Raw genomic sequence first — 27,491 nt, 5'->3', positions numbered from 1 at the left:
ATATCAGCACTATCAATCAACCGACCAGCAGCATCCGGCAACGTCAACGTTTTACTGTTGCGGTAATGTCGTGTGTGATTCATTTGAAGAAATACAAGACGGAAAATAATCTGACCATTTTTTCATCAACCGAGTCGAAATTTATTATGAAAACGATCTCCAACAGACGCATTTAATTGACTTAATAAAAAAATCAGAATATGATTCTAAACAGAAAAGCGCGCTAACGATATAAGCAAAATTAATATTTATTTACGATTATACGACATAAATAAAAAGTATAGAACAAAGCAGTTTTTATTTTTTTGCCTTAGAAAATAATGATTATTAAAAATTAAAGTGTTATAAATATGTGATTGTGTTTAGAGAATGAAATTTTGTTTTGTTTTTGGGTTTTACGATTTTTTTATTTGTTGCTCTTTACTCTCGATCTGAATACGTTTTCCTATAAAATACGAGTAGTATACAGGCTGTCCCAGAGCTCCGTATTTCTTTGATTACCTTGACAGTAAAGAATATAACGAAATGCGGTTTCTTTTGGACGATAGACATTCATTTTTTCTATGGTTCAATATGTTCGTCATTATAGATAATTTCTATAGGGTGGCGCTACAAAGTTATATTTTTTCTTACGGAACACCCGGTATATTATGCGCTAATTTGAAAGAGTTTTTAATTCTAACAATATCCATATTAGGTTTTATCATGGACCGTTTATCATTTATTGGCAATTTTATGAAAAAAAGTACCATTTTTTAACAGTTTTGCTAGAAAGAAAAAGTGAATAAAAACAATTGCAACCATTTTTACTGAGTCTGGTCCTAAATTATTATGGTAGAAATTCAATCAATCTTTTGCAACTACCTCAAACTGTTGACATTCGCAAAATATCAATTATCTTGATGTTTTCAAATGAATCACCCTGTATGGTTATTACTTTATCGTGTAGAGCTTATAATAAGCTTTCTAAAAAACCTAGGGCTTGAAAGTCTAAATCTTACCTGTTTTATTGTAAACCTTTTTAAACCTAGAAAATTTTAAATTATTTTATTTAGCGTTAAAAATCAAGTGGGTTTGCATTACTTACTCTTCTAAAAAAATGGATATTTTTTTAAAGTTACGTTATCACCATACGTCTATTAAGAAAACAGGTTGTTTATTGAAATACTGAGTAAAACTCAGGAAGTTCATTTGGAGTGGTGGGTCTTGTTCTTCAACACACCCCGATAAAAAGAAATCAATTGTAGTCAAATCTAGAGATCGCGGTGGCCTCCCAATCTATCGATTAGGAAATCTGTTGCTAAAAATTGTCGCACAATGCGGCAAAAATGAACAGGAGTTGTATCATGCTGTAGCTACATAATTCTACATTCTCTAACAAACTTGATTGATGTATGGTGATAACATAACTTTAAAAAAATAACTTTTTTAGAAGAGGAAGTAACGCAAACCTACTTGATTTTTAAGGTTAAATAAAATAAGTTAAAATTTTGTAGATTTAAATAAAACAGGTAAAGTTTAGACCTCCAAACCCTAGGTTTTTTAGAAAGCTTATCAAAAGCTCTACACGATAAAGTAATAACATACAGGGTGTTTTATTTAAAAAAATCAAGGTAATTGATATTTTGCAAATGTCAACACTCTGCAGTAGTTGCAAAAGATTGCTTGAATTTCTGCCATAATAATTTAGGACCAGACTCAGTAAAAATGGTTGCAATTGTTTTTATTCACTTTTTTCTTTCTAGCAAAGCCGTTCGGATTTTTCAAAAATGGTACTTTTTTTTCATAAAATTGCCAATAAATGATAAACGGTCCATGATAGACCCATAAACCCTAATATGGATATTCTTAGAATTAAAAACTCTTTCAAATAAGTGCAAAATATACCGGATGTTCCATAAGAAAAAATTAAACTTTGTTGCGCCACCCTATATAGGAATTACATATAATGACGAAAATATTTTTGGACTATAGAAAAAATAAATGTCTATCGTCCAAAAGAAACCGCATTTCGTTATCTTCTTTACTGTAAGAGTAATCGAAGAGATACGGAGCTCTGGGACAGCCTGTATGTTATTTGAAGTAAAAGTAAGTTTATGTGGCAGTTGCTCAGCTGAATTATTATAATTATTCGCCACATAAACTATTACTTTGACTCCTAATAACATAATGAGCTACACTCAGATTCAAAAAAACGTTACAAATTAATATTTGGTAAAATTTAAGGTCTCATAATTTTTTTATTTTAAGTTCTATTTTTATAAATTTTTGAGCAAACTGTAATAAAATGACTAATTTCATGTTGCATATCCAGTCTTTTGTTAAATGCTTGCGTTTTAGTCATTGCACAGGGTTAATGTTGTAGAATTCAAAATTTAACACCTTGTGGAATAATTTCATAACCCAATTCTTCCAAATAACCAATTTTTGTGCTTTTCCTACATTTTGTTGTTTTTTTAGTTCATATCATTAGGTGCATTGGTTCATTTTTAAGAGCAAAATGAAGTTGACAACAAGAGTTCGCTTCAAGAAATGTATTTTTTTGATGAGGTGGCTTTGCTCGTTGTTACGCTAATGTAAGTTTAACAGTGATTTTTTGCGCTAGACCTATACTCCTACCATGGTTGTAAGTGCAACAAATTGCGCAGAAGCTATTGCTGTTGTTGAAAATGGTCGTAATTAATTATAAGAATCCTTTATGTTCATCGCTTGATGAGTAATCAATAGCAGTAGTTTTACGTTTTCTGCCATACCTGGCCTACGCTTATTTATGCCAGTTTGTCTAAAATGTTCGACTACTCTGTTGATGGTAGAGCAATAAACATGAAGAATTCTTGCAGCATATTCATAATTACGACCATGGTAGAAATGGACCAATGCACCTAAAAATATGAACTAAAAATCAAAATATAATTCTTCACAAAAATTGGTACTTTAGAAGAATTTGGTTATGAAATTATTCCACAGGGTGTTTTAAAGTTAGGGTTCGACAACAATCTTCAAGCTTTTAGCAAAAGACTGGATATGCAAGTTGAAATTAATCATTTGTCAGTTTGATAAAAAAAAAATGAAAATTAAATTTAAAATAAAAAAAGACCTTAAATATTAACTTGCCTTTTCAAAACTCAAAAACAAAACAAACTTATAAAAAAACTATTCTTGAGAAACACTACTTTTTACAGTACTTTATAAACCAACAAATTAAATAATAAATAAATTAAGCAAAAAACGTTTGGTTTCACACTTTATGTTTACTTGGTATGTTGTATAGGGTGCTGCATTTTGGATGTCCGAATAGGGAATAATATTGAATAAAATCGCATCCAGCTATCGTCTTTTGTTTTCGACTTATAAACAATAATTGACATTTTATCGAAATCTAAAAAATGTATATCTACGTTATTATAGAAGACACAGATTTGAAATAAAGACATTATGTTAATTTATTTGTTGAATTTATATATAGGTTATCTGTCAATTTGACATTTCTAACAAATCTATCTTACTTTGATTTCTAATATAAAAAAATAACATATTTAATTTAGCAGTTAGTGATATTGGTATTGTTGATTGCGGCAAATTTTTTTTCAGAAATAACCCTCTCGTGAATAACCAACCGTGTATGTGGAACGTTATCCTACCTCCATTAGACCATAAAAAAATTTGTTTTTTCTAATTATGTTGACAGTTGACACATTTGTTTTTCCTATTTTTGGATTTTTTAAAAATATGTAATAATTTTGTTCTGAGGCGCTCGCATATTTGTTCAATACTTCTAACGTTTCGTATTTTTTTAATTTTTATTTTATCATTTTTTTCATCTATTTTACAGTTCACAAAACTCTTATTGATTATTATTTACACATTTGGAATGAAATAGTTTTTCCATGGCCAACTATTATCAAACAAAATATGTATTTCACTTTTTAAGTATAGTTATAAAAAAATATTTTGTTACAAATGTATATATATTTTTTAGATCAGAAAAAAATAAGCTTTTCAAAATTGCCATAGCCGCCTATGATTTTCATTTAAAAAAATAATAATTTATCTTATTACGGCTAAACCAATAACTGAAAAAAATTGTTAACTACATTACTAAATTCCTCGTAAAAATGTGCTTGTATAATGTCTTTATTTCAAATCCGTATCTTCTATAATAACGAAGATATGAATTTTTTTAGATTTCGCCAAAATGTCAATTTTTGTCTGTAAGTAGAAAATAAAAGGCGATGGCGTTCATCGTGTGCGGTTCAAGGTGATGAAAATACAAACTTTAGTGTACTCGAGGATAAAAATTTATTTCAACTTTGATTTTTTATTGTTAAAAGTTTTGCATATTGATGCATATTTGGCATATATTCGAGTATATTTCTTAATATTTTGTGCATATTTTTGTGAAAATACGTGCATATATCTAAATGCGCATATTTTACGGATTTTTCGTGCATATAATTCGAGCCTTAGGAATACCTAATAGATTATAATCTATTGTGTAAGTTAATTATCTTACGCAAGTTGTTGGTACACCACTTGTATTATTTTTAGAAATGTAAATAGCTGTTGTTAATACAAATTTTGTAATTCATTAAATTCTCAAAAGTTATCATCAAACACAAAAGCTTTCAAATTAACTTTGTGCAATATTTACATTAGTATTATACAAATAGAAGCAAATAAAGTTCTATCCCGGCGCATCCACCATTTTAAAAACATAATAGCTATTTACGTACCAAGTCACTAAAGTGATAATCTATCGAACGAATTTGAGATTATGAGCAAAGCGAGCAAGGCAAGTAACAGGCGAGTTTGATAAAGACACTTTACTGACGTGTTGCATACAAAATTTTATCGCAATCGTAAAAATTCATAAAAAAAATGAGAAAAAAAAATTGAGATATTGTAGGTTATAACGAGTTATTATAATAAATTAAACAAATATACAAATAACAACAAATACAAAACAAATCTGCTACTTATTATTTGTTATATTAAACGGAAACGTACACCCTGGCGGATTATGAAACTTAATTCTTGAATTCAAAGATTTTCAGTTGAAAATGTTTGAGGATTATGCAAATCTTTGTAAGAATTATCATTGATAACAACTGTGTTGTCAGTTTACCTTCACCTAAAATAATCTTTTGTGGTGTGGTGTGTTATTTTAATTTTTGTTATTTATTTTATTATTTTAATTTAAAGTGTATTAACTAGTACTTAATCTTATGTCTTATGTGTTTATCACATAATATTCTGAAAAGAAAATAAATAATAAACTACTTAACACACATAGTCTACAGTATGTCCCCGGATTGAGTTTACAAGAAGAAAAAGATTTTTGTTTTTGATTTTACGCCAAAACTGCAAAGGAAAATCATTTTTTGTTTCACCTGACAGGAGCAAATCTGTACTTAAAACTTGCTTAAAACTGTACTTTTCATAAACATGTTTGTTATTTAACTTAGGTAAACTCATTTGTCAAAGTGACATCATTGTCAAAATAATAAAACCGCCAATGTGATAGGACTTAAAAAGCAGAGAAAAATTATTCCCAGTCCAAAATGAAGAGAAAAATTAACTTTTCTTTCTACTGAGTTAGAATAATGAAGTTGTAATTAAAGATTTGCTAGTTTTAGATAAAGCAAAAAATGTTTTTCCTTTGCAGTTTTGGCGTAAAATCAAAGATATATTTTTTCCTCTTGTAAAATCAATCCGAAGACAAACTGTATATTACGTTGTAAAATCGTGTGTGCTAATGTAAGAAAATACGTTGTGTTTCTAATGTATTTATTTAAACTGATTTTATTCTTAATTCCACACTACATCTTTGTGATTAGCAACTACAAAAAAAAATATATAACAAATGTCCATTTACTAAAATATACTGGAGCGTTTTATAACTCTGAACATAGTAATTATTTCGTCCCTTGTTCACTTAAAAAACACAGTTCAATAATTTCTTGCATGCTTCAATACTCACAGTACATTGATTTGTGTTTTTAAATTGACCATAGGGAAGCGTATCTTCAGATTATGGAGGACTCTGTATAATTGTTTTTAACGTTCAAAATCCGTAAAGAATTCATGAATATTCAAACTATTATAGGTCAATAGTTCACAAAAATACGCCGGAAGCATTTGTAAAGGGTCTAACACAGTTTGATTTTTGGCCAACATCGTGTACGAAACATTGCTGATTGCAATATTTAGACAGTTGCAAAGTCAAAAAGATTATCGATATAAAAAAAATTGCAACACTTTACGAAAATGTGCATTTTTTAACAAAAAATGTAACTAGCACTTTCTCAGTTTTCTTATATTTGTATATTTATTTGATTCTGGGTTTTTGTTAATTTGCAGTTACGAGACTTGTTGTGAGTGCTCTTGCAAAGTAACACGCAGAAATGATAAATTATAAATTCGCAAGCAATTGAAAACATATTTGTCTAATAGGAATTTTGAATATATTTTAAGAAGATAAATGCGCGGTACATGTAAAATGTATGGTAGAAAATGTTGTGTTTTGTGTGTTGTCAAAGCTATTACAGTTTTATTATTTATTGAAGATTCACATCATTTTTCAGTCAGACTGAAATATTACCATTGTTTACACGAACTGGGTTCAAGAAAGTTCAGAATAGTTTCGATTATCTTTTCCTGTGTCGGAGCACAACAAATTCTGTTATTTCCACTTCACTCTAGCATACCTCGCCGAAAATTATCCACAACAAGCTCCCCTCTCGTTTCTGGCCTATTGAACACAGAACTCTGATCGCTGTTGGAAGTTGTTGTGGCCGAGGTTTTAGCGAGATATTTGACATCTGATAGCACTTTAACAGGTTAATACTGAAGTTATCGTTTTAGTGGCCTGTTTAATATTGAATGGAATATCTGAATATTAATTCCATCCCAACTCACAGAACTCTGTCTATCACACAATCGTTGTAATGGGAGTTTCGTGCCTGCTTTACAAACCACTACCGTTTTGTTACTACCAGTTTCAACTCGCACATACACCATAAAACTATAAAATTTACATTTTTGCTGTAATTGCAAAAAATTCGGACATGTATTGATTATTTGACAAACGAAGCCTCGGGGAACCCATCGGCCGTAAACTTTCCAAAATCCAGGTTTTATCTTTATTGGCGAGAAGAGTTAATGTTTTTCCGCGATGTGATGGCCAAAAGTCGACAGAGCAGTGAAGTACAGAAGGGGCGGGTTGGGTTGAAGCATTTACTTTGCAGCTTTGCTCTTTTGTAGAGGGATGGCTAAATACGCTTAAATTGTGGTTCTTTGAGAGATTGACTATAAAGCGAAAGCGGGAACGAGATTTAAGTAGAATAACAGGTTTGAGTCAGAGAAACGCCAAAAGAATACAAGAAAAGACAAACTGAAAATATTTATTTCATTATTTTGAAGTACTTTACTATTCACGATTAAGTTTAAAAGTTGTACCTGCTTGTTCAATCATCAACCTTTTTCACAAACCTTTTTTAATTTTTTTCGGAAATCAGTGTTATAATTTCTTTCTTTGTTAAGCAGAACTTTTTTAGAATGTGAGTAAGTAGATGCTGTGGTCTTCTCCCAAAAGCCCTAAGCGCCCGAAAAAGTGTCCAAACCTGATAAATCACTCTCAGTATCTGAAATTTAATTCAATTGGCGCCATTAAATGTGATAATTAAATACGTGCTTCTGTCCTCGTTCCCGCATACAGAGAAAAGTTGGCTACACAGAGCGAACCGTCAAATTAGGTAAACGAGTTGGATGTAAAGAATGGGGAATCGATATCAATACATAAAAGCCAAATATAATGTATGTACAACACGGTTATCTGCGATGAAGTTACACATCATTGGAGATGGCTACGTTCATTTCAGCATCGCGACGCGATGATGCTACTGCTTTTCCCCGTTGCGTCCTTTGTTTTGGTTATATTTAGCGGAATGCGTGAGATATTCGAGGGAGGAATATTATTTTATTTTTTCACGCTAACAAAATGCAATGTGCAAGTTGGGTTTATAGTTTTTGAATAATTAAGTAAACATTGCTTGAAGTACTTATCGATGATTTGATGAAAAATGTTTACAACGAGCTTCACATTTCGCATTTTGAATAATCAGATGTTGGTTGTATGAATTAATCCGAATTATTTTTAGGAAAAACTTGGATTTATTAAAATCATGTAAGCGGATTAAATGGTAATACTCGACCATGTTGCGGAAAGTTTTTGTTGCGTTTTTGTGAATTTATTTTGCAGTATTATAAGCATATAAATCATTTGTTTGCATATTTATTAACTACTATCAAATCTGAATACTTATATGGTAGTTGTGGTACCCACCCATCACATGATATTTCAATTTGTTTCGTTTCGTGTAGTCATAATTACGTCAATGTCTTAAAGAAATGCAATGTCGAAATCTTAAAGGGGTTTGCATTCGTATTGCAGTATACCTTAAGGAAATTCGCTACTCGAATAAAGATTCAGACGCAAGCTTGAATAATCTCAAGCAAAACGGTCTCTACAACATCTCGCATGTTACAACATAACATTAACGCAAGGAAGAAACTTTCATCTTTCTAAAGCAGAACTTTACTAAATGAACGTAATGGCATATGTCGTAGTCATTGGGCGTAATGCGTCATTCCGCGGAAAGCCTAATCTTTGGCCGTACTGCCGGCAGAAGCTGTAATCAAATGAATATTCCTTTGTTTGAATGAAATTTTACGTCATTTCAAGGATTGCCCACTTAACTTTAGTCAAACAAAGTAACCGGTTAAACAAACTAGTACATGTTACAGCGTTTGACGGAAGTGTATTTAGTCATTTGTTGAAAGGTCTTGAAATGTTTGAAACTTTCTGTAGAAATGTAAATTTTTGGTAGAAGAAAAGAGAATCAAAAAAACAAAATATTTTTATTGTAGCAAAATATTTGCTTCGTTTATTTGGAATAATGTAAACATATAATATTATAAAATCATACAAAAAACGGTAAGTACATGACCTAAACAACAGATTAAAATATATTTTTTGCCTTCGGGTAAATTTAACAAAAATAAAAATATATTCTTTAGAAATATCTTTTGCAGTCTAAAATATGTACAACTGAAATAAAGGTGTATTTTGAGGTTAGAGGTTTTTTAGCATCTTTGTTCTTCATATAATTATTTGTTAATATGTCACAATAAAAATATTTTTTGGCTTTTCTTTTCTTCTACCAAAAATTTACATTTCTACAGACAGTTTTAAACATTTCAAGACTTTTCAACAAATGACTAAATACACTTTCGTCAAACGCTGTAACATGTACTGGTTTAACCGGTTACTTTGTTTGATGAGAATTAAGTAAGCAATCCCTGAAATGACGTAAAATTTCAGTCAAACAAAGGAATATTCATTTGGTTACAGCTTCTGCCGGCAGTACGACCAAAGACTAGGCTTTCCGTGGAATGACGCATTACGTCCATTGACTACGACACATATACTACTTATTATTAAATATTTTATTTCGTTTAATAGAACTTGTGTAATAGAACGGATGTTTAGATGTAAAATATCCAAAGTTCTAGACTTAATCGGTAATGTTTTATTTTGAGAGAAATTTATTTTGCAGTTTTTATGTTGTTGCGATGTACAAATGTAATTTTTAATTGTAATTGGTTAGTGAAAAAAACGGAATCCTTTTGAAACGTCGAACCTCCGTGGCAATGGTATGATTTAATGCCTAGCGTGAATTATCGCGGCAATTAATCAAATAAAATATTTCGCTTTGAAATTTGCGTAATATCTTCCTGGGCCCTATCTTCTAATTGAAGCGTTTTATCAGGGGAGTTGCCCTCCATTAATTATCCGATTTCCTTGGGCTGGGTGTTTATGTTCTTCTTTTATGTGTGGATCTGCCAACAAAGCCATCGGAGGGAATTTATTTAGACGCTTCGATATCTCTGCGTGAGCTCATCATACATGAACGCTATTGCGACCGAATGACAGGAATATATCCATAAATAAGGATTTCAAAAGTGATATCCAGCAGTGTTTATTTTGCGAGTGGTGCTGCTGGTCGAGATCACGTGCTGTGAATATGACTCCACTGATGAGCGCCCCGCGGTCAGATACTAACACTTTTGAGCAATGCCACGTCTGGAACATCCGATAACTGGTCGAAAGACTTGCACGATTCGCTCGTAAGGAACGAACGTTCATGACTATATATATGCTCGAGGCCGTTAAGCCGAGGGACTTCTGTTCTATTCAAACTAAACAAACAGGAAGATTATCAATTTCGAAGCTATCTTGTATCAGATATGCATTAGACTCCGGTTTTGGACCAAATTGATAACCGCAATAACAATTAAACCAGACTGTGTTGCAATAATGAAGCTGTTAGTGTGGTGAAGTCTGGGACCCGGTCTGGGAACTAGTGACTTGTTATAATACTGTTAAACTACACTTAGATTCATATCTATCCACTAACTAGCACATTTTGCATTATCCAACACTTTCCAAAAAAGTTTTACTGTTGAAATCAATAAATCTTAAAAAATAATTTTCTACTCCCACATCTAAAATACGGGTTATCGTATGTTTCCATGGCGCTAAGTGACCTTTTATATACATCTTGACTAGAATTGGCTAGAATATAGGAACTCTAATCTGACTAATATGCGTTTTTTGAGCGATTGAGCTCTATTTTTTTATTGTTTACCACGTCTGTTTCCAAGACAGTAAGTTGTATTTACTCGTTGGTAGGTATCCCAAACTCGTCGGTAAGTATTTTGTTTATTGTTGCTAAATCGGTAAGCATTCATAAATGTCCTTGAACGGCAAAATACTTTGCCATTCTAGAACATTTTTTAGATATTTTATTTAAAAAAAGTAACAAACATCAATCGCGCAAAAAATGTGATAAGCATCACAAACGTTAAGGACTTACCGATCAATTGAAGTCGTCGCTTCGCTTCGAAGCAAAACAATTGTCTTCGAACGGTAAAATGTCCTTACCGTTCTTGATGCTTAATATACTAATTAGCCTGTCTACCGGACTCTTTTGTAACTATGTAAACGCTAGTTAAATTTTTGTTTTCATGAATTTTGCTTAACTTGAAAGTAATCGTTGCAGTAGGTATCCTAAAAAATCTTATACAATATATGACCGATAGCATTTTTATGCCCTTGTCGCCATACGGCTCGACCTGTATTGGCGCGGCCATAAAAATGTTGATACCGGTCTAATATGGAAAATAGCTATTGTATTTCTGAATTTAATCAGGGCTGAGTTTTTCACAAATTTCACAAAATTGTTTCAAACTGCTTGCTTTTTTCGTTGTTTTCGCCTTTTGTGCTTATTTCATACACTTAATTTCCATATTGAGGTTAATCCAATCTAAATCCAAAAGTACAATTAAAACAAAATATTTTCAAGATATACCGACCTCGTCGCAAGTTAGTATATACCTATAGTACTAATACTATAGTACAAAAGTAATAATATTGATTTCTTATAAAGTACACATCACTAATAATTCTGATAATATAAATTGTTTATTTCTTTACCTATTACAATTTTTTTAATGCCCCCTCCCATATTTCATCAAAACCTCTAAGCTATTACTTTATGCCTGAAACACCTCAAATTTCCGTTTTACGACTTCCTATACTTTTGAATTGAGATCGTTTTCTAAAAGACACTGATCACCACCGTATTTTTTACATTGAAATTATTTTTTAATTTAATAATGACTCCGTGGCATACTAGTAAGTTATTTTTTGCAATTATGTATATTTTTAATTAACACCAACGCGTAAACTTCACTACTTATGAGAAACAATATTGTTCTCAAGGTCCAAAATCGCTAAATTCACATCGCCAACAAGCAAAAAAGAGTATTGGAAAGACGCAATTTCCGTTCTGAAATTAAATTCATGCACATATTCCATTTTAAAATCAAGCCCGAAAGCATCCTCTAAAACCTGTCCCAATTAAAAAACGAATGTTATCTAAATACAATTTTACAAAATACTTATTCTCACTATTGTATGATCTCTTCACTCCATTTAAATACATTTATATACTTTAAAACAAACAAAAAAATTATTATCACCAGAAAAATCGCTTTTTTCATTTCTAAAATTCTTTCAATTATTTATTACCCACTATAGTAACTTAAATTCTGCACAAAATTATGCACATAAACATTTTAGTGAAACTATAAAACAAATACAAATTTACAGTTCCTTAACCTTAACAGCTTTAAAATTAATATTTCTGTGACGACGCAAAACTTGAATCGTAAACCCAACTTTCACATTAAAAAAAAAATAGTTTTCATTTGATTCACTAATAACTGGAATAATTCCAAATAAATAACTCTAACCAATTTTCTAATAAAAAAATCTATTGTTTTTAAATTACACTCTCTGACACATTTAAATCACTATCAGTCCGTTCTTTAATAGCTTGCATTAAATAAGGAATTTTTTCAAAGTCTGGTAAACGTTCCCACACTTCTAGGCACACGGGAACTGCTTGACACCCACTTGCCTCTAACGCTCTAATTGCCATATTTGTACTACTTCTCATTTTTTTATTCAAAGTATATCCAAAATGTCGTAAAGCTAGAATAGCGACCCTGAAATAAAACCGTTCAATACCACAACCAACAAAAGTAATAAATAAATTACAATTGATGATCAGACGGCACTTCAATATCTTCAACAAATTCCAAATCATCTGAGTAGTTCATTGCGACCGGATATCCACCTTTTCTAAATATAACCACATGATCTACACAAAAATTATTAATCACGTTGCATAATTATAAAGATTAATATTTACCAACTTGCAGTCCCATTTTTGAATAAAGATCCGTTTTGACGTATTTTTCCCCTCCTAAAGCTTTATATAGAGCCCCTTCTAATGGAAAATCCAAATTCTGCTTAAAATGCTTTATCAGATCTTTGGGGTCAAATTTTGTTGACAACAGACAATTCATTTCAGGTTTAAATAACTTGATACACTGCCAAATTGTGGCGTAATTTTCAAAATCAGACTTGAACCCTATTAACATAGTAAATTAATACACAATAATCAGTGGCGTAACATACATTTCTTATTGAACAGGGCAAGTAAAAAATTTTCGTTGAGACATTTCGTCAAAACATCTAGTTTGTAGATATCTAGCAAACATAAAGCAGCGGCGAATTTAATCCAAATTATTTCCTTCCTGTCGCAATTTGCAATATTCTCACTTCTTTCAATGAGGTTTTTTAGAGTGTCCCAATGAACGGGTCGATATTCACTCAAAGCTGTAGATACAGCAATGCTGTAAATATATAAAGCGTCTCCTTTAGATATCAGCTTAGGGTCCTCATATACTTTTTTCGACATATAATCCAACATGAACTTGTGATGATAATTCTGAAAAAAATTCAAATCAATTTATTGAACAAAAAATGTAAAGACTTAACATACAACGCGTCCAAATTTTCGTAGAATGTAAATCGACTGTTTAAAACCCAAGTCCTTATCAATGACGTAATTCGCGCACGAATCGTAAAACGTCTCGTTGTAAAAATATGTACATTTCTGACTATATCGGCTGATTAATTTTGTCAAAGTAGTCTCCACCTCATTGAAACTCAATTCATCTAAATGTACAATGAGTGAATCAATAGCTCTATTCATCAATGGTCTAAACATCTCATCGGGTTCCATATCACAAATTGACCAAACTATACTTTTGGCGGTTTTAACATCAAATTCTCGATGTCCCATCAAAGCATTCACCAGTTTTTCGATTGATTCAATGTTCAAAGTAATTCGCGAAGCGAAATACAAACAATCAGCCAAATGCGCTGCATTATCGTAGTCCATTTTCAACGGCAAATGAATTTCGAAAACCATAGGTAATGCTATTTTTAGAGCCTCGACTAGAGGAGAAGACTTGGACTGAGTTAACAAAAATTCGAGAAAGATAATTTGTTGTAAATTAAGATTGTTGACGTTGTGTCTGATTAATTGCAAAAGAACTTGGAAAATAGTTGAGTCAGCGGGAACTCCGACATATGAAACAACTTTCAACGCTTCAATTATGTCACTCAACTCAATACTTGCAGCTTGAGTGCGCAATTTGCGACATAATTTCCGAAAATCTCTATGGGACAAAATTTCATTTGTGGACATTTCTGAACTGCAATTTTAATAAAAAAATATTTTTCCTGTCGACAACTATGGTTTCTACATACTTTCCGTTCTTTTGTAAAGTAAATAAGCTTCGCAAAGCTTGAATAACGTGTTTGTTGTTCATGATATCCTGATGTTGCGAAACCAAGTCCAAAATATTTTTGGTACTGTTGGCATTTTTGAGATTATTTAGAAGAAAGTCGGTACTTTGGGCATATTTCGTGGTCAGTTCTGATGTGAGGTGATTTCTGGAAAAGTTGCAAAAAAGTCGAGGTCCCCCTTGATACAACCTTCTCATTTGGGTCGTGATGGCCCCCTTGATTGCTTGTGCCATTGCCCTGCAACTTAAAATAGTTTATTGGCTGATCGCCCTCGTATTTAAATAAACGTCCTTCCTCGCCGTTTTGAATTTGGCGCTTAGCGCGCATTGTTTCAATTGGTTGGCATGAGATGGCAGTTTGGAAAAATTGTCTCGATTGGTTGAAAAAGTGCCACTTTGTATGAAACAAATATGTCTGCAAATGACTAGTACAAAACAATAAAAATAGCAAGTTGTTAAACAATCGTGCATTGTTAATCAATCGTTGTGGTTGTCAAAGTATTGCAAGTGTGTGATAATTTGGGTTTTTACGGCAAAGTCACGCTCATGGATGAAAATGTTAACAAAAGACGTTACGAAAAACTGGGTTTTAAACCTCAAAAGGAGAATGTCTACAACAAATTACTGCCCTATGCCGAAAAACTCGACGAGGAATCGACGCAATTATATGCCGATATTAAAACTAACCTTGTCAAATCGGTTTTAGCACGTGAAATGAGACCAGGATGCGCCTTATGGACCTCACGTTTAAACAAGTAAGCCCAGAAATGTTTGCTTCTTCTTAATTCATACCATCTTCAGCATCATATACGTTTTTCATTTATAATTTTTTTAAATAATTTCGATTTTCCCAAAACTCAAGGGGACGTCAAATGTACTTTTGACAGACTGATCAATTGTCAAAACCACGTGACCGGCCATAGGCGGCGCGTATATTTTTCAAACAGGGGACTGATTTTTTTTTTTTTTTCAGATACATTAAAATTTATGGAATGAAATTTTCAAAGGAAGACCATATTTGTTTCATTAAACTGTTTTACGATCTGCTAACCATTCCTGATTTAGAACCAACCAGAATTAATAAATGCGCTTCTACGTTAACCCAATTGCTCAAGTATAATTTCAATTTTAGTAATGTTAGCTTAATATTAATTGTTTAATGATTACAGGAAGAAGTATTTGATATCTAGAGATGAATTGCAGTTAGAATGGCGACCTTTGTATGACTTGTGTATTAGAGTAATGGAAAAGAGCAAAACCGATATAGGAATGTATCGTTGCTTTTCAACTTTAGAGGGGACACTAATGAATGTTATTAGACTAGCCAGAATGTAAGTTTTGTGCAATAATGCATCATGACCAATTGAGTCACAAAAACAAGTCCTGAAAAATAATTGTTTGCCTTGAGATCGTTAAATAATACAAGTTGACCATTAAATATACGATTTGTCAACAAGAAATTACCACCTACGATTTGAAATTTTAGGAAAATTGCGTTTTCATTTTGTTTGTAACTAGAATTTTCAGAAGTAATTTTGTATGCCTAAGGTTAGTTACCCCTTGTTGTTGACGGTTGACGTTTTCTGTCAACTATCAAATTATCATACAAGCTGACAGGTGACTTAACCTAAATCTTGACACTAGTTACGATATCTTTTGTTTGTCACCAGAAACCAACCTAACCAAATTTATGGCAACCTATTCACGAATATCCCTAAATCCTAGGAAGTAATTTCTTGTTAATACAATATTTTTTTCATGTCACTATTTTTTGGAAAAAGCCTTAAGGGTCAGTTTCATAATTGAATTAAAGAGACTTTAAAGTTAATGTTGGTTTAGAACACAACATTTTTGTCAGGAAGTCCGTAGTAATCAGCACATTCTAAACAACATTTAATTTAAAGCTCGTTTAAATTCGATTATGGAAATGGACCTTAATTTATAAGAATATAAAAATTTTGTCGCTCCAGAATAAAACTTTTCCATCTTTCTTCTCACCTTCATGAAAAATGTAGACAATCGCTCCATCCCTCTACCACCAATAAATTGATATGCACATTTCATTTTGTATTTACACTCCCAAATATCACATAGCATGTATAGCAGAAAAGTTATGAATAGGCAATATTGTTTAATATTTCAGATGAATATTTAAATAGATACTTATTCGCCTCCTCTTTGTAGCTATTTCCCTGCATCAGCCACTCAGGAAATATTAGACGAATTCAGACCTCAGTTATGTCCCATGAGCAGTCCCACAATCCTCTCAGCCATCCAATACCTTGAAATTTTTTTGCCTATATGCGTCAAGCCTGAGGAAGCTGCCATTAGTTACGACTTATGGTTTGAAGAGCTCATGTCTCTATGGAACGCTTGCCATAACGCAAGTGCGTGGGAAGATGTGAGCGATTTTAAGTTTTAGTACAAAAAAATTACAATTAATTTTAGCATATGATGTGGATGATTGCTCGACTATCCAGCTACACCATGTGTTACATCAATTGGGAACCCTACATCCCTATGATGTTCGTGCGATTTTCGCGCAGTTTTCAATTACCTGTAGCCTATAGACAGAAACAAACCGGCAAACAATACAAAATCGAAATTTCTGCAATGTCAATTTGGATAACATGCGCCTTAAGTGGTGATAAAAATTCGACTTTCTTCCATTTGGAAAAGTTCATGCAAGCCCTGGAATCGTATTACTATCCAGCTAATATGGGCCGATGGTCGATGAAATTGAGGGAGTTACTGCGAAAGCTGTCTTATTATTTTGTACAGAGGGTACATTGTGAACGATACAAGAAAAAAACTTGGGATACGAACATTCCAGATCATTATAAATTGACAGACGAGGATATTGATAGATTTGTCAATATTATGAAACCGTGTCTTGAGCAAGCAATGTTTTCGAGACAAGGGGGACAAGATATTACTCTCGCGTTGCAATATCTAGGGTCGCTAAGACCAAATCTTGTCATTCCCATGACTTTGGATAAATTATATTCTTCTATGGACAGCCTCACTGAGCCCCACAAACTGACATCGTCTATGATGGGCGTAACGGCAGTGGCAAGGTACAATCATTGTCAAATCATTTGACGAAAATTATTTACCACATTTCAGATATATGGTGCAAGGTGCACAAAGTAATTACCCAGAAGGATTCACACACGTGCTTCCACTCCTAATGGCCTTACTACCAGGGATTGATCCAAACGATATCCGCAAATGTTTAGTAACTTTCAATTTCATGGTACACTTTATTAATATGATTCCATTGATCAATTGTTCTGAAGCGAGTAAATATCACGAAAATTTAACAGAAGAAGAGCATATAGTTTGCGAAGCCAGTGATGGATTTGAAGATTTCGTTTTGCAATTTTTTGATAGATTGTGTCTTTGGGTCGAGTCAAATTCCCTAGATTTTGTTAGATTAGAACAGGTTGCTAGCAGTAACAATAATAAGAATCGTGCTGAAGTGATCGCTGAAACCGCCCTCTTCTCAATCATTTCAACAGTTTTACACCAATGTTCACCAGAAATTTTCACAGTAAGTAAAATTGTCTTAATTATATGCAAAAAACAAAAAGAGTAAATATTTAAATAAAAACAGTTTTTGAACCTTTAATTCTTAATTCTACAGCGTTTTCGGAAGTATATAATGTCGCTTTGTAGGCTGCTCTCAAAAAAGTGTTCAATTTCGTAAGTGACAAAGTAATGGAGATACAAATCTCCGGCAAAATGACGGCTATTATATGTCAAGGCTTTGCCAAGGTTAATCCTAATGAAACCTTGAAACTTTTCATTCCACACTTGTGTGATATCATCGAAAATTTAATGAACGAAAATCCAAACATAGAAAAAGAGGAACATCTCGATGCAGAATTACTTTACAATTTGCAAATTCTATCAGAAGTGGTGGATGCCAGGACCGAACTAGTTACATATTCCGATAGATTAATGAAAATCCTTGATAGGACTTTACACATGAGTTCGTTGAGTGGTAGTCAAATGGCAGCACGCATGCTCGAAGTTATGATGACGTCACTGACTTATATACTGCCAACGGAGTATCGAAGTTGTTCTACACCCTATGATACACATGTCAAGGATTTTCTCTCGATAAGGTGATACTTTGTTTTAGTGTTTTGTACATAATATGATATAAAATTTAAAGAGAGTGGGGTAAAGCTCAAAATATAAAAGATCTGAAAATTTCGTGGTACGTCCCTGGAGATAAGGAAATCGCCTTAGTTCAAACGCTCATTAATAAGTATTTAGTACCTGAAATTGAAAAACTCAACAAATACGCTTCTGGAGAGTTTGTTCTGACACGAGAAGAACTGCGAAGATCACTTAAGATTGTCATTTCGATTCTGTCCTCACATCCAGTGTTACCAATTTGGGACGAGCCTGCAATACAACTGTACTAATTTTAAACAATGTTTAAGCCACTATACTATTAAAATTGAATGTTTTAGAGTCGATTCGGTTTTAGACCCGTGGGCTTTTAATTTAATCGTAAGCGATTCTCATGCTGTAAATATGCCTAATGGCTCAAACATCCGAAAGGTGATAGCAGATCTGATGCACAAAGTCCAGAAAAAAATCCTAGAAATAGACGAAGGTGACACTAAAAGCATTCACAATATTGTTCATGTAACTAATAATAACTTTTCAAAAAAACACTTTAATCAAATTAAATGTTCCAGATCTACAATATACTTCTTTTCAACAAGTCACGTGTTCATGATTTCGAATACCAATGGAAAAATTTTCACTTGGTAAAGAAATTACTAGAAGACCGTTTACACCAAAACAAATTGCACTTACGACATATCCTTATCAACAGAGTGATGTTGCAACAAGAATTTAGAATAGAAAGTCGTAGCTGTTCATTTACGGAAACTCACAGACAAATTCTTTTGGACTTATTTGAACTAAGTGTGTCGAGATATAGCGAGGTATTGTTGGATTTTTCTGTTTTTTACAAGAAGGGATTGCGACTTGGCTGTTTAGGAAATGGCATTGTAAAGTATTGTCAAGTTGGTTGTTTCTAAATTCTGATAAACTGGTATAAAAAATTAGGCATGTTCATTTTTTGACACCAAGTCGGTATCAACCATTTACATATAAACTTTTCACTTATTCAAAGTTAATTTCACATTTCAGGTGAGAATTTCAGCTCAGTCGAAACTATTTTCTGTAGTGTCTTATTTCCCATACTCTTACACTGTTCTCACTTCGCGTATATTTGAAATCTTGAAACTAAACTCAGAAGAACATCATGAGAAATTCAAAGGTTGCTTATACATTCTGATCAGTCCAAAAAATACACCGATTGTGGCACGCCACGACTGGAATTTTATTCGCCAATTATGGCCACTTATCATCAAGTCGATGCCATCAGAGAAACCTTCAATTGTTAATTTGATAAATGCGGTAGTGGACGCTGTTAACCGATTTTTCCCGACAATTGCGATTAATTTGGTCTTTCCGCAAAGATGTATAGATGATGCCACTGTGCTGAGTCAAAATGTACCAAAGTGTGACTTGAGTAACTTTCAAAAATATATGGACGAAGGCGAGCAAAATTTACAAATCAAATGCCGTAATCGCGCACTTGCGTACAACGAGACAGTTGACGGTCTCTTGGATGCTTGTATTAATGGAAATTTGTAAGTTTTATGTTTCTGAGTTTGTTACATTGCAAATAACTTTTTTGAAGGCACTGGAGATATCATTCGATGGCTGTAACGTTCCTAAAGGTCTTAGTACACTACGATGTTAAATATAACGTGAGAATAGTGAAATATTTTCTACAAGCGTTAATAAATGAATCTATAACCATAAGGAAAACGGCATTACGAGTCACGTTGTTTATTTTAATACAGAATAAACCCCAATTTAAGAAAATTGAAATTGATCCTTATAGTTTATCCAACTGTAAAAGAAATAACCACAAATTGAAGCCGGGAATTAGAGAAGATAATAAATGGTTGCTTTACGACAGCAAAACAGTTCCCAAAGATACAGAAGCTTGGGAGAAACCTAGGTTTTTGCATAATCACAGTATGGGGTTTTACGCTTGGCCAACCAAAGTCGAAATATACGCACCTCCAAGTGAACAACCTAACATAGATAAAAGGTTCTTAAAACTGAGCGAAGAGGAAAAGGAGATTTATAACTTTTTCACCAGTACGGAAAATTTAGAACAATTTATTAAATATTTTTCGATGGAAGAGAAGAAAGGGAAGGACCAGTTTAATGCTTACAAGTTCCTACTTTTCAAAGTGAGTTAGTTATGTTTGTATTTTCTGTTTTATTTCCCAAGGAACATTTTTTAGAATTTATTCAAGCTTTTCGAAGACAAGCTCCTTGACCCCATCATTCCCCACATACAGAAACTTGTCGCCGATAAAAACGAATCATCTCAACGTTGCGCCGCCGAGATAATCAGCGGTTTAATCCGCGGGTCGAAACACTGGAGCTTTGATAAAACCACCAAACTTTGGTCTGTTCTAATCCCCATCCTCGAAACGGCCATTGTAAACATGTGTAGCGAGACCATGACTGATTGGGGCCTCAGCATGGCGATGGCTTTAGACTCCAGAGACCCCAACCGCTACCACTGGATCTTAGAATATCTTGTCAATGATCCACTTTCCGACCAAACGTCGTTTGTGGCCTGTGGTCGTCTCCACATGCTCCACGCGGCCATGAATCAACAAACTTGGAGAAATAATGAATTGTCAGTTCGTTTGTTCAACTATTTCAAACAGCACTTGTCGCACCCTTTCCAAAATATTAGAGACAAGATTAGTAGTTGTTTGACGATGATTTTTTCTAAAGATATGATTTTTCCTGATGATGTAAACGATACGAATTCAGCAGGTATTAAGGCATTTTTCAACGAGATAATGCCCACACTTGACAATCTCTACAGTTATACTTTGAGCAAAATTGAAAGTAAGGATAATCTACTGGATAACTCCGAAGTATCAAAAGATATGCAAGGATTGTCGCTTGAAAACGACGAAGTTCGCGAAAATGCTATGAGATTGTTCAAATTAGGTAAGGATTTCATAAAGTTATATAATAATTTCTAAGGGAACCGTAGATCAAACAACGTAAAGTATTATTTAAAAAAATATTCTTTTCTGTGTCATAGGTATGACACCTGTATATACCTATTCTATTGAAAGTTAAGCACAAGGCTTTCTTTATAAGATAGAAAAACATTTTTGTTATCTTTAAGATAAGAGCATAATTTTACTTATATTTCTGAAGAATAGAACAGTCTCTATGAATACCGACAAAAAAGCTCGTATTATGTCTTGCAAATCCAACACTTTTGTAAATCTAAAAAGTTAAATATGTATAAAACAATAAGGTATGAGTATAAGAGTGAAACAAAGAACTTCAAAAATAGAAATATACAGCTGTACCTGGTGGTACTAGCCGCTAGTGGTTGTTTTTTTTTTCAGTTTGATAAAGATTAGGCAATGTTCAGAAACAATAGGTGCTATCGTTCCTTTAATTCTTTTGCAAAACTTTGATCAATCGGTTCGATGAATCGATTTAAAAATTAACAGGGCTATGGAGGGTACATTAAGCTGTAAAAACACCTAAAAACATTAGTCTCCCCATAAACATTAGTGAATACGCGGTAGATTTACTAAAACAACGCAAAAACTTACATTTTTCTCTTTTCTTTAAATCAATGTTAAAGGTAAAAAAAATATTTTCCTTAAAATCATAAGACGATCTTATAAGTCATTTATTACAGTTTTTGACCCTTCCCTTATATTCTCTGTGTGGTCACATTGCGTGATAACCGTAGCACAGAAAAAATATTAGCCAAAAAATCTCAAAACTAGAAACTTAAAGCTTCAAAATGTTTTTTTTTTTCAATCTAGATACGACTATTTTTCGACAGACTTTCAAAAGTCAACAAAAAATTTAAGAAGATTTTTTGTTCCTTTAATTTTTTGGAGTAGTGTACTTCACTGAAGACACAACAATAAAGGCTTATTTATTGTATGCTTCTAGTTTCAAAATATGTGACATCGAGTGTGGTGAGAATGAACTACTCTACGCTGCCTGAATATTTCGAAATTTTGCCACTTTCATGTGTCCTTCAAAGTAACGACACTGATGACGAAATCGCTCCAATTTGCTCCAGTTTACTCGCTGTCTTGGCTTACACCATCACTATAGCCAAATACATGCCTTCGGCCCTCGAAGCAATAAGGAAAGTAACCACTTGTCCGTTCTGGTCGGCACGTGCGGTTATAACCGAATTCATGTCCGGTTTTGTATTCCATAATATGCCCACGATTATTTCGAAAAAGGAATGGGTACTAGATATCCAACAAATGGTGCTAGAACTACTCGAAGATGTTCAACCCGAAGTTAGAGTTAGTGCTAGTCAAGTTTTAAGCGGTCTTTTGCACTGCCAATTTATTCCAAACCCTCAAGAATTATTAGTAATTAATTTTGACATTTATGTTATTACTAAGTAACTGGTGAATTGTAGGCGCAATTTAAACAGAAGGCGAAAACTAAATTAAAGAAGAAAAATTTGAACAACTCCAACAGTTTAAATCTTAGTACTTTACGGTTTAGACATGCTGGAGTTTTGGGCTTGTGTGCTTTTATCAGTAGCCATCCATATGACGTACCTGACTTTTTACCAGACATTTTCGGACAATTGGGACCCCATTTGAATGACCCTCAACCCATTCCAGTGAGTAACACACACCCCATCAATTTTAAAATATTGAACCAACTTATTTTTTAGGCAACAATTCGCAAAACTTTGGGAGATTTTAAGAGAACACATCACGAAAATTGGGAAATTCACAAACTCAATTTTACTGAGGAAGAACTGTTAGTTTTAAGTGATCTCACAGTGCCTCCCAGTTATTACGCCTAGGCAATAATTTTCCGATTCCAGTCAATTTACAAAATTTTAATTTTTTTACTATTAGGTGAAGGAAGGTTTAAGGTAGCAAAAATTTACTCCAGTCAAACGTTTATAAGATGACTTTTTATTTTTAACCTTGTTGTTTATATTTTTTTGTGGTTTGATAAAAAATATATTAAGTAAAATGTTTATACATGACTCAATTCATCTAATAAAGAAAGACATTTGTCTTTTAATATTTTAACAGCTTCTGTGAATATCACATCAGGTGGCAAAGCTCCCACAGATTCAACCGTAACTAAATCATAATTAATAAAAACACTGAAAAAGGTTTAATAAAAGACTTACAAATGAAATGATCCTGAATTTTGGTCATAGCAACCGCGTCTTTGAGGTCTTCATAACGGAAAACATTTCGACTTCCTGTATCATACCTCGTATTAGCAACAACTGCGTATTTCCGACCTTTTTCATGCCGGATTGAAATCACACCAGGAGAGAAACATTTCTGGAGTCTCTCAGCTGCTTCACCTTCCACTTCTCGCAATAATTTTATGTCGGGAAGAAGACGATAGAATGCTGTCGCAACTGGAGAGAATTTCGCATGATCTCGCCCAATGCTTTTGACGGCAATTAGTTTTAAGTCTAGTTCATGCCCTGGTCTCATTTTGGCAATTAGGATGTCAGGATGGATGGGGCCTACGTCACTAAGCCGTTCTTTTTGTTTACCAACTGGAACCCACTTAATGTGTTTTGAGTACACTAAAATTGTTGTATTTATTGATAATTTCTGAAAGTTGACAAATATTTACCATTATTGTTTTTATACATATCTTCTGCTCGTAGTGAGTCTTTATTGCTGTCTTTATTATTAGTACATTTAATTTTTAACGCGAATTCTAGAGTATCCTGTTCCGTACCTTCGGCAGATGCTGTAAAAAGAATTTATACCGTTTGGGATCGCGAATTTTGCAAAACTTACGATCAGTTTTCATTTCAAACAAACGTGGGTCAGCTTTTAGTGGAATAAGCCCTAAACGATGAGCTAAAACTTCGTCTTGGATTATAGAAGTGTTATTGAGAACATGAACCTTGTCAATGGCCATTGTGGGAACATCACTCAACATTAATCTTCTAAATGTGTTTGCTAAGAACGGATGAAGTCCTATTAAATCAAATTCAAGTTCATTTTCTTCGCATCGCACTATCACCACTCTAAATCTCTTTTTAAAGGTTTTGAAGTCCCAATTTTCGTCCAAAACAGTTGGTTTCGACGGCAAATTCTTCAATGACTTTTTTTAAGGAAAAACAGTACAAAATAAACAAGAGAATACCTGCGTCACTTTATATTCTCCTAAAATTACACGAGGTTTTTCATCATTCAATATATTATCCATTTTTAAGATGTTTCAAAAAAGTTGAGCACATAACCTCATGCCGCCTCAATCACATGTGTTTTGACCAACCTTGCAACTGTTAAGTTACTAGATCGAAGATATGTCGGTCATCTGTCATTTTTTTAGGTTATGTTTTGTGAAAAATATAAACAATTTTTGAAGAATATGACGAAGCCTGAATGTTCCAAACAGGAATCTTCTATCACAAAAAATAAACCCGAAAAAGACTCACCTTCAACGGCTAAAGATTTATTTGCCGATTTTGTACCAGAAGGATCAGACAGTGAAGAAGAAAATGAAATACAAGACGACAAAAAGGACGAAAATATTGAACCAGCGTCTAAAAAATCTCGAGACAGTAATTCAAAAGTAAGTTACTGTTACAGTAATCAGAAAAAAACATTTTTTTTCTCGCAGAAATACATACCAAAATACAAAAAAGAATGGGAAAATAAACCAGAATTAAAATCGTGGTTATCAGAGAGCATACATGGCAATACATATTTCTACTGCAAATTTTGTAAAAAAGACTACAGGTGTGGGATTTCCGATATTCACAAACACATGTCTTCAAAGAAACATGCCCTAAAAGCCGCGATGCCTGCATTCAAGGCACAAAAATTTAAATTTAGGGGGCTTTTATGTCCAGTTTTCACCCCATTTACCAATTTAAAAAGAGTCACACCTGACGTAAATCTTAAGGTTATACCAAAATATGCAAATTTTTTAAAAGCTTGCAATATTAAAGGAATTCTAAGTAGTGCTCTACTCTATAACAAATGAAGTAAAGTAATAAAGGCATTTTCAGTTAACGACATAGTCGGGGAAGGAATGTCCTTGACTACCCATGAAAGAATAGATTTAGCAGACGCATGGGCTGACGCTTGCGAGAAAACGAATCAATTTTTGATGGCACAAATTGGCGGAGCTCCCCTCAAAGACGTTATAGAAATGGTAGATTTAATTTTTGATGCTACAACTATTGATTCTTTTTTGAATTGCAGGCAAAACATGCCGCTAAGCGGGATATCGGAGCCGTTGTAGTCCTTCCCGACCTTTACAACAAACCAAAAAACCACTTGGACTTAATCAAATACATAAAATTAATATCAGAATTTACCGAAAACGTCCCCATTCTTTATCACCACAACTTTAAATTTACCCAAGTCGAAAGTAAACATTTAAAATGAATAAAGGAAAACGCGAATCTTTCTTCTGTATTTTCAGTTGACATTACGTCTTTTCTGTTGGATATAACAGGAGAAGTGGATTCATTTGTAGGCGTGATTTATAGCACAAATGATATCCAACAAAGTACCGCAGCTATGGCGATAAATAGGGAAAAATTCACGGTTTTTATGGGCACGGACGAAGTGAGGGATGTTGGACCATCTGCTGTTGTTAAAATTTCAATTTTAGGCAATTTTGGGGGCTGCTGCGAGTGGTTTTACTTGTATTATGGGAACAAGTTTGAATTTTTTACCAAAACTGGTAGAATCGATTTGTGAGGCTGTGAGAGAGGGGAACATTAAAAATGCCCAAACGTCACAAAATTTACTCAACAGGACAATAGATGTAATAGTAAAACAAGGTAATCAAAATTTTTATTAAATGGGTATACAACTTGGCCTGTAAACTGTGTTCTCTGCAAAGTTACAAGTAAAGTCTGTTTTTTTTTTAAATGGAAATTACCAAGTCAAAATTATGGTGAAAAAATTGGTAGCAGCTTGTCTCCATAGCCACAAATTTTGTTTGCTCTTTGTTTTTGTCCCTAGAAATTTTGTTAAAAAATTATGGTTATGTGTTCAAATTGAGATGTTGTCAAAATCTTGACTTTTATGAATCTTGTGTGCCTGTTTGCTTTCTGAAAGCGCTATAATTGAATACCTGAGGACAGGCATCATTACCTAAGGTCTAAAGACAGAATTCAGTGCTAATTGTTTTCACAGAAACACACCGCAAGTAAGTACAATGTTGTGGACAAAAATGAGATTCTTGCTACAAAAACTTTGAAGAAAAAGGATGTATATACAGAAAAAAAGTTATTTAGCAAAAGATACAAGTAGGTATTATGATGATTGGCAATAAATTTTGTGTAATTGATTGAAATGAGCTCAAAGTTGATACATTTTATAAATTCTTCTTCAGCTTTAGTTTCAAAATTATTACTTTTTCAACTCATTCCTCAAAAAACGATGCACAAGACACTAATTTAATTGCGTTCTTTCCGAGGTTCCTTCTCATTCATGTTTATTTTGTATTCTTGTCAATTTCTTGCTAAAAATTAAGAATATTTAGCAAACCTGCATTACAAATTGCGTCTACATTTTAACGGGCCTTTTTTCTAACTTCCTGCTTGCGAACTATTCGTTTCCAAATTTCGAAAAACTGTTAGTGTAACGAATTTGTTTCTTTTTTGGTGTTTCGTCTCTAAATTTTCTTAGACGATTTTTTGTGTTGACGTTTAATGACACTGTTTTCAAATTAATTCAAAAAACCGGAATAGCCAACTTCCCTTATTAAAATTACCATGAATGAATTTACTAGTGATGCCAACGTTAAGACTGTTTGGCATTTCCATTTAAAAAAAACAGACTTTATCTTTAACAAATGAATAATGTGGTGGATTAATGTTGCTTAACATGTTGATTAGGTGACTACATAGCAGCCTCAAAGGCTGCAACTGACATCATTACTAGCACTTGTGGTACAACTACTAGAGAGCCTTTACAAACATTATGGGAAGGCACGATAAAGAAACTCCAATGCAAATTACGTGAACTTGGTGTTATGTAAGTCACTTTTATATTTTTACACATTCATTTAAAAATACAATAAACTTTAAGATTCTACTTGCTTTTATTATTCATAAAAAC

The 27,491-nt window shown here is 33.1% G+C and overlaps 4 protein-coding genes across 5 annotated transcripts; 2 read left to right on the top strand and 2 right to left on the bottom strand.

The window, feature by feature from the left end:
• Positions 1–12,161: 12,161 nt before the first annotated feature.
• LOC123011767 lies at positions 12,162–15,174 on the bottom strand. 2 transcript variants are annotated; one of them, XM_044409385.1, is made up of 7 exons: positions 14,974–15,174; positions 14,249–14,530; positions 13,476–14,193; positions 13,109–13,421; positions 12,840–13,061; positions 12,686–12,788; positions 12,162–12,633 (listed from the first exon to the last, which is right to left on the bottom strand). In XM_044409385.1, the coding sequence occupies exons 2-7, from the start codon at positions 14,518–14,520 to the stop codon at positions 12,408–12,410; spliced, it is 1,854 nt and encodes a 617-aa protein (XP_044265320.1). In that variant the 5' UTR covers positions 14,521–14,530; positions 14,974–15,174; the 3' UTR covers positions 12,162–12,407. The 2 variants fall into 2 exon arrangements, with proteins under 2 accessions (XP_044265320.1, XP_044265321.1); XM_044409386.1 differs by having other exon boundaries at positions 14,249–14,524.
• Positions 14,674–23,462, top strand: LOC123011766 (proteasome activator complex subunit 4-like). The gene is made up of 16 exons (XM_044409384.1): positions 14,674–15,041; positions 15,260–15,400; positions 15,456–15,617; positions 16,471–16,687; positions 16,735–17,363; positions 17,413–17,839; positions 17,965–18,416; positions 18,467–18,715; positions 18,771–18,948; positions 19,002–19,253; positions 19,462–19,967; positions 20,018–20,582; positions 20,637–21,363; positions 22,342–22,778; positions 22,829–23,038; positions 23,093–23,462. The coding sequence occupies exons 1-16, from the start codon at positions 14,833–14,835 to the stop codon at positions 23,225–23,227; spliced, it is 5,496 nt and encodes a 1,831-aa protein (XP_044265319.1). The 5' UTR covers positions 14,674–14,832; the 3' UTR covers positions 23,228–23,462.
• Positions 23,323–24,812, bottom strand: LOC123011769 (DNA-directed RNA polymerases I and III subunit RPAC1). Its single transcript, XM_044409388.1, has 5 exons — positions 24,553–24,812; positions 24,201–24,501; positions 24,031–24,150; positions 23,567–23,980; positions 23,323–23,516 (listed from the first exon to the last, which is right to left on the bottom strand). The coding sequence occupies exons 1-5, from the start codon at positions 24,613–24,615 to the stop codon at positions 23,407–23,409; spliced, it is 1,008 nt and encodes a 335-aa protein (XP_044265323.1). The 5' UTR covers positions 24,616–24,812; the 3' UTR covers positions 23,323–23,406.
• Positions 24,703–27,467, top strand: LOC123011768 (N-acetylneuraminate lyase-like). The gene is made up of 7 exons (XM_044409387.1): positions 24,703–24,984; positions 25,033–25,372; positions 25,424–25,569; positions 25,620–25,788; positions 25,843–25,988; positions 26,035–26,206; positions 27,269–27,467. Exons 1-7 carry the CDS (start codon positions 24,745–24,747, stop codon positions 27,409–27,411), a joined length of 1,356 nt encoding a protein of 451 aa, XP_044265322.1. The 5' UTR covers positions 24,703–24,744; the 3' UTR covers positions 27,412–27,467.
• Positions 27,468–27,491: the final 24 nt, after the last annotated feature.

The sequence above is a fragment of the Tribolium madens genome, unplaced genomic scaffold (genome assembly GCF_015345945.1).
Source record: "Tribolium madens isolate multiple individuals breed KSU strain unplaced genomic scaffold, Tmad_KSU_1.1 Scaffold_91;HRSCAF=231;Tcas5.2_LG7, whole genome shotgun sequence".
Lineage (NCBI taxonomy): Eukaryota > Metazoa > Arthropoda > Insecta > Coleoptera > Tenebrionidae > Tribolium > Tribolium madens.
This window is presented reverse-complemented; position numbering and strand designations above follow the sequence as displayed.

What these genes read in the sequence shown, in the direction of transcription:
- LOC123011769 (XM_044409388.1), bottom strand. Translation starts at nt 24,615, where the DNA reads ATGGATAATATATTGAATGATGAAAAACCTCGTGTAATTTTAGGAGAA. An exon ending in GAGAATATAAAGTGACGCAG is followed by an intron (nt 24,502 to 24,552) that starts GTATTCTCTTGT and finishes AAGTCATTGAAG; the next exon opens with AATTTGCCGTCGAAACCAAC. An exon ending in GTTTGAAATGAAAACTGATC is followed by an intron (nt 24,151 to 24,200) that starts GTAAGTTTTGCA and finishes TTCTTTTTACAG; the next exon opens with CATCTGCCGAAGGTACGGAA.
- LOC123011768 (XM_044409387.1), top strand. Translation starts at nt 24,745, where the DNA reads ATGTTTTGTGAAAAATATAAACAATTTTTGAAGAATATGACGAAGCCT. An exon ending in CAATATTAAAGGAATTCTAA is followed by an intron (nt 25,373 to 25,423) that starts GTAGTGCTCTAC and finishes AGGCATTTTCAG; the next exon opens with TTAACGACATAGTCGGGGAA. An exon ending in TTTTTATGGGCACGGACGAA is followed by an intron (nt 25,989 to 26,034) that starts GTGAGGGATGTT and finishes TTTCAATTTTAG; the next exon opens with GCAATTTTGGGGGCTGCTGC.
- LOC123011766 (XM_044409384.1), top strand. Translation starts at nt 14,833, where the DNA reads ATGGATGAAAATGTTAACAAAAGACGTTACGAAAAACTGGGTTTTAAA. An exon ending in TGGACCTCACGTTTAAACAA is followed by an intron (nt 15,042 to 15,259) that starts GTAAGCCCAGAA and finishes TTTTTTTTTCAG; the next exon opens with ATACATTAAAATTTATGGAA. An exon ending in GACGAGCCTGCAATACAACT is followed by an intron (nt 18,716 to 18,770) that starts GTACTAATTTTA and finishes TGAATGTTTTAG; the next exon opens with AGTCGATTCGGTTTTAGACC.
- LOC123011767 (XM_044409385.1), bottom strand. Translation starts at nt 14,520, where the DNA reads ATGGCACAAGCAATCAAGGGGGCCATCACGACCCAAATGAGAAGGTTG. An exon ending in AAAAATGGGACTGCAAGTTG is followed by an intron (nt 12,789 to 12,839) that starts GTAAATATTAAT and finishes ATTTTTGTGTAG; the next exon opens with ATCATGTGGTTATATTTAGA. An exon ending in GTGCCGTCTGATCATCAATT is followed by an intron (nt 12,634 to 12,685) that starts GTAATTTATTTA and finishes GTTTTATTTCAG; the next exon opens with GGTCGCTATTCTAGCTTTAC.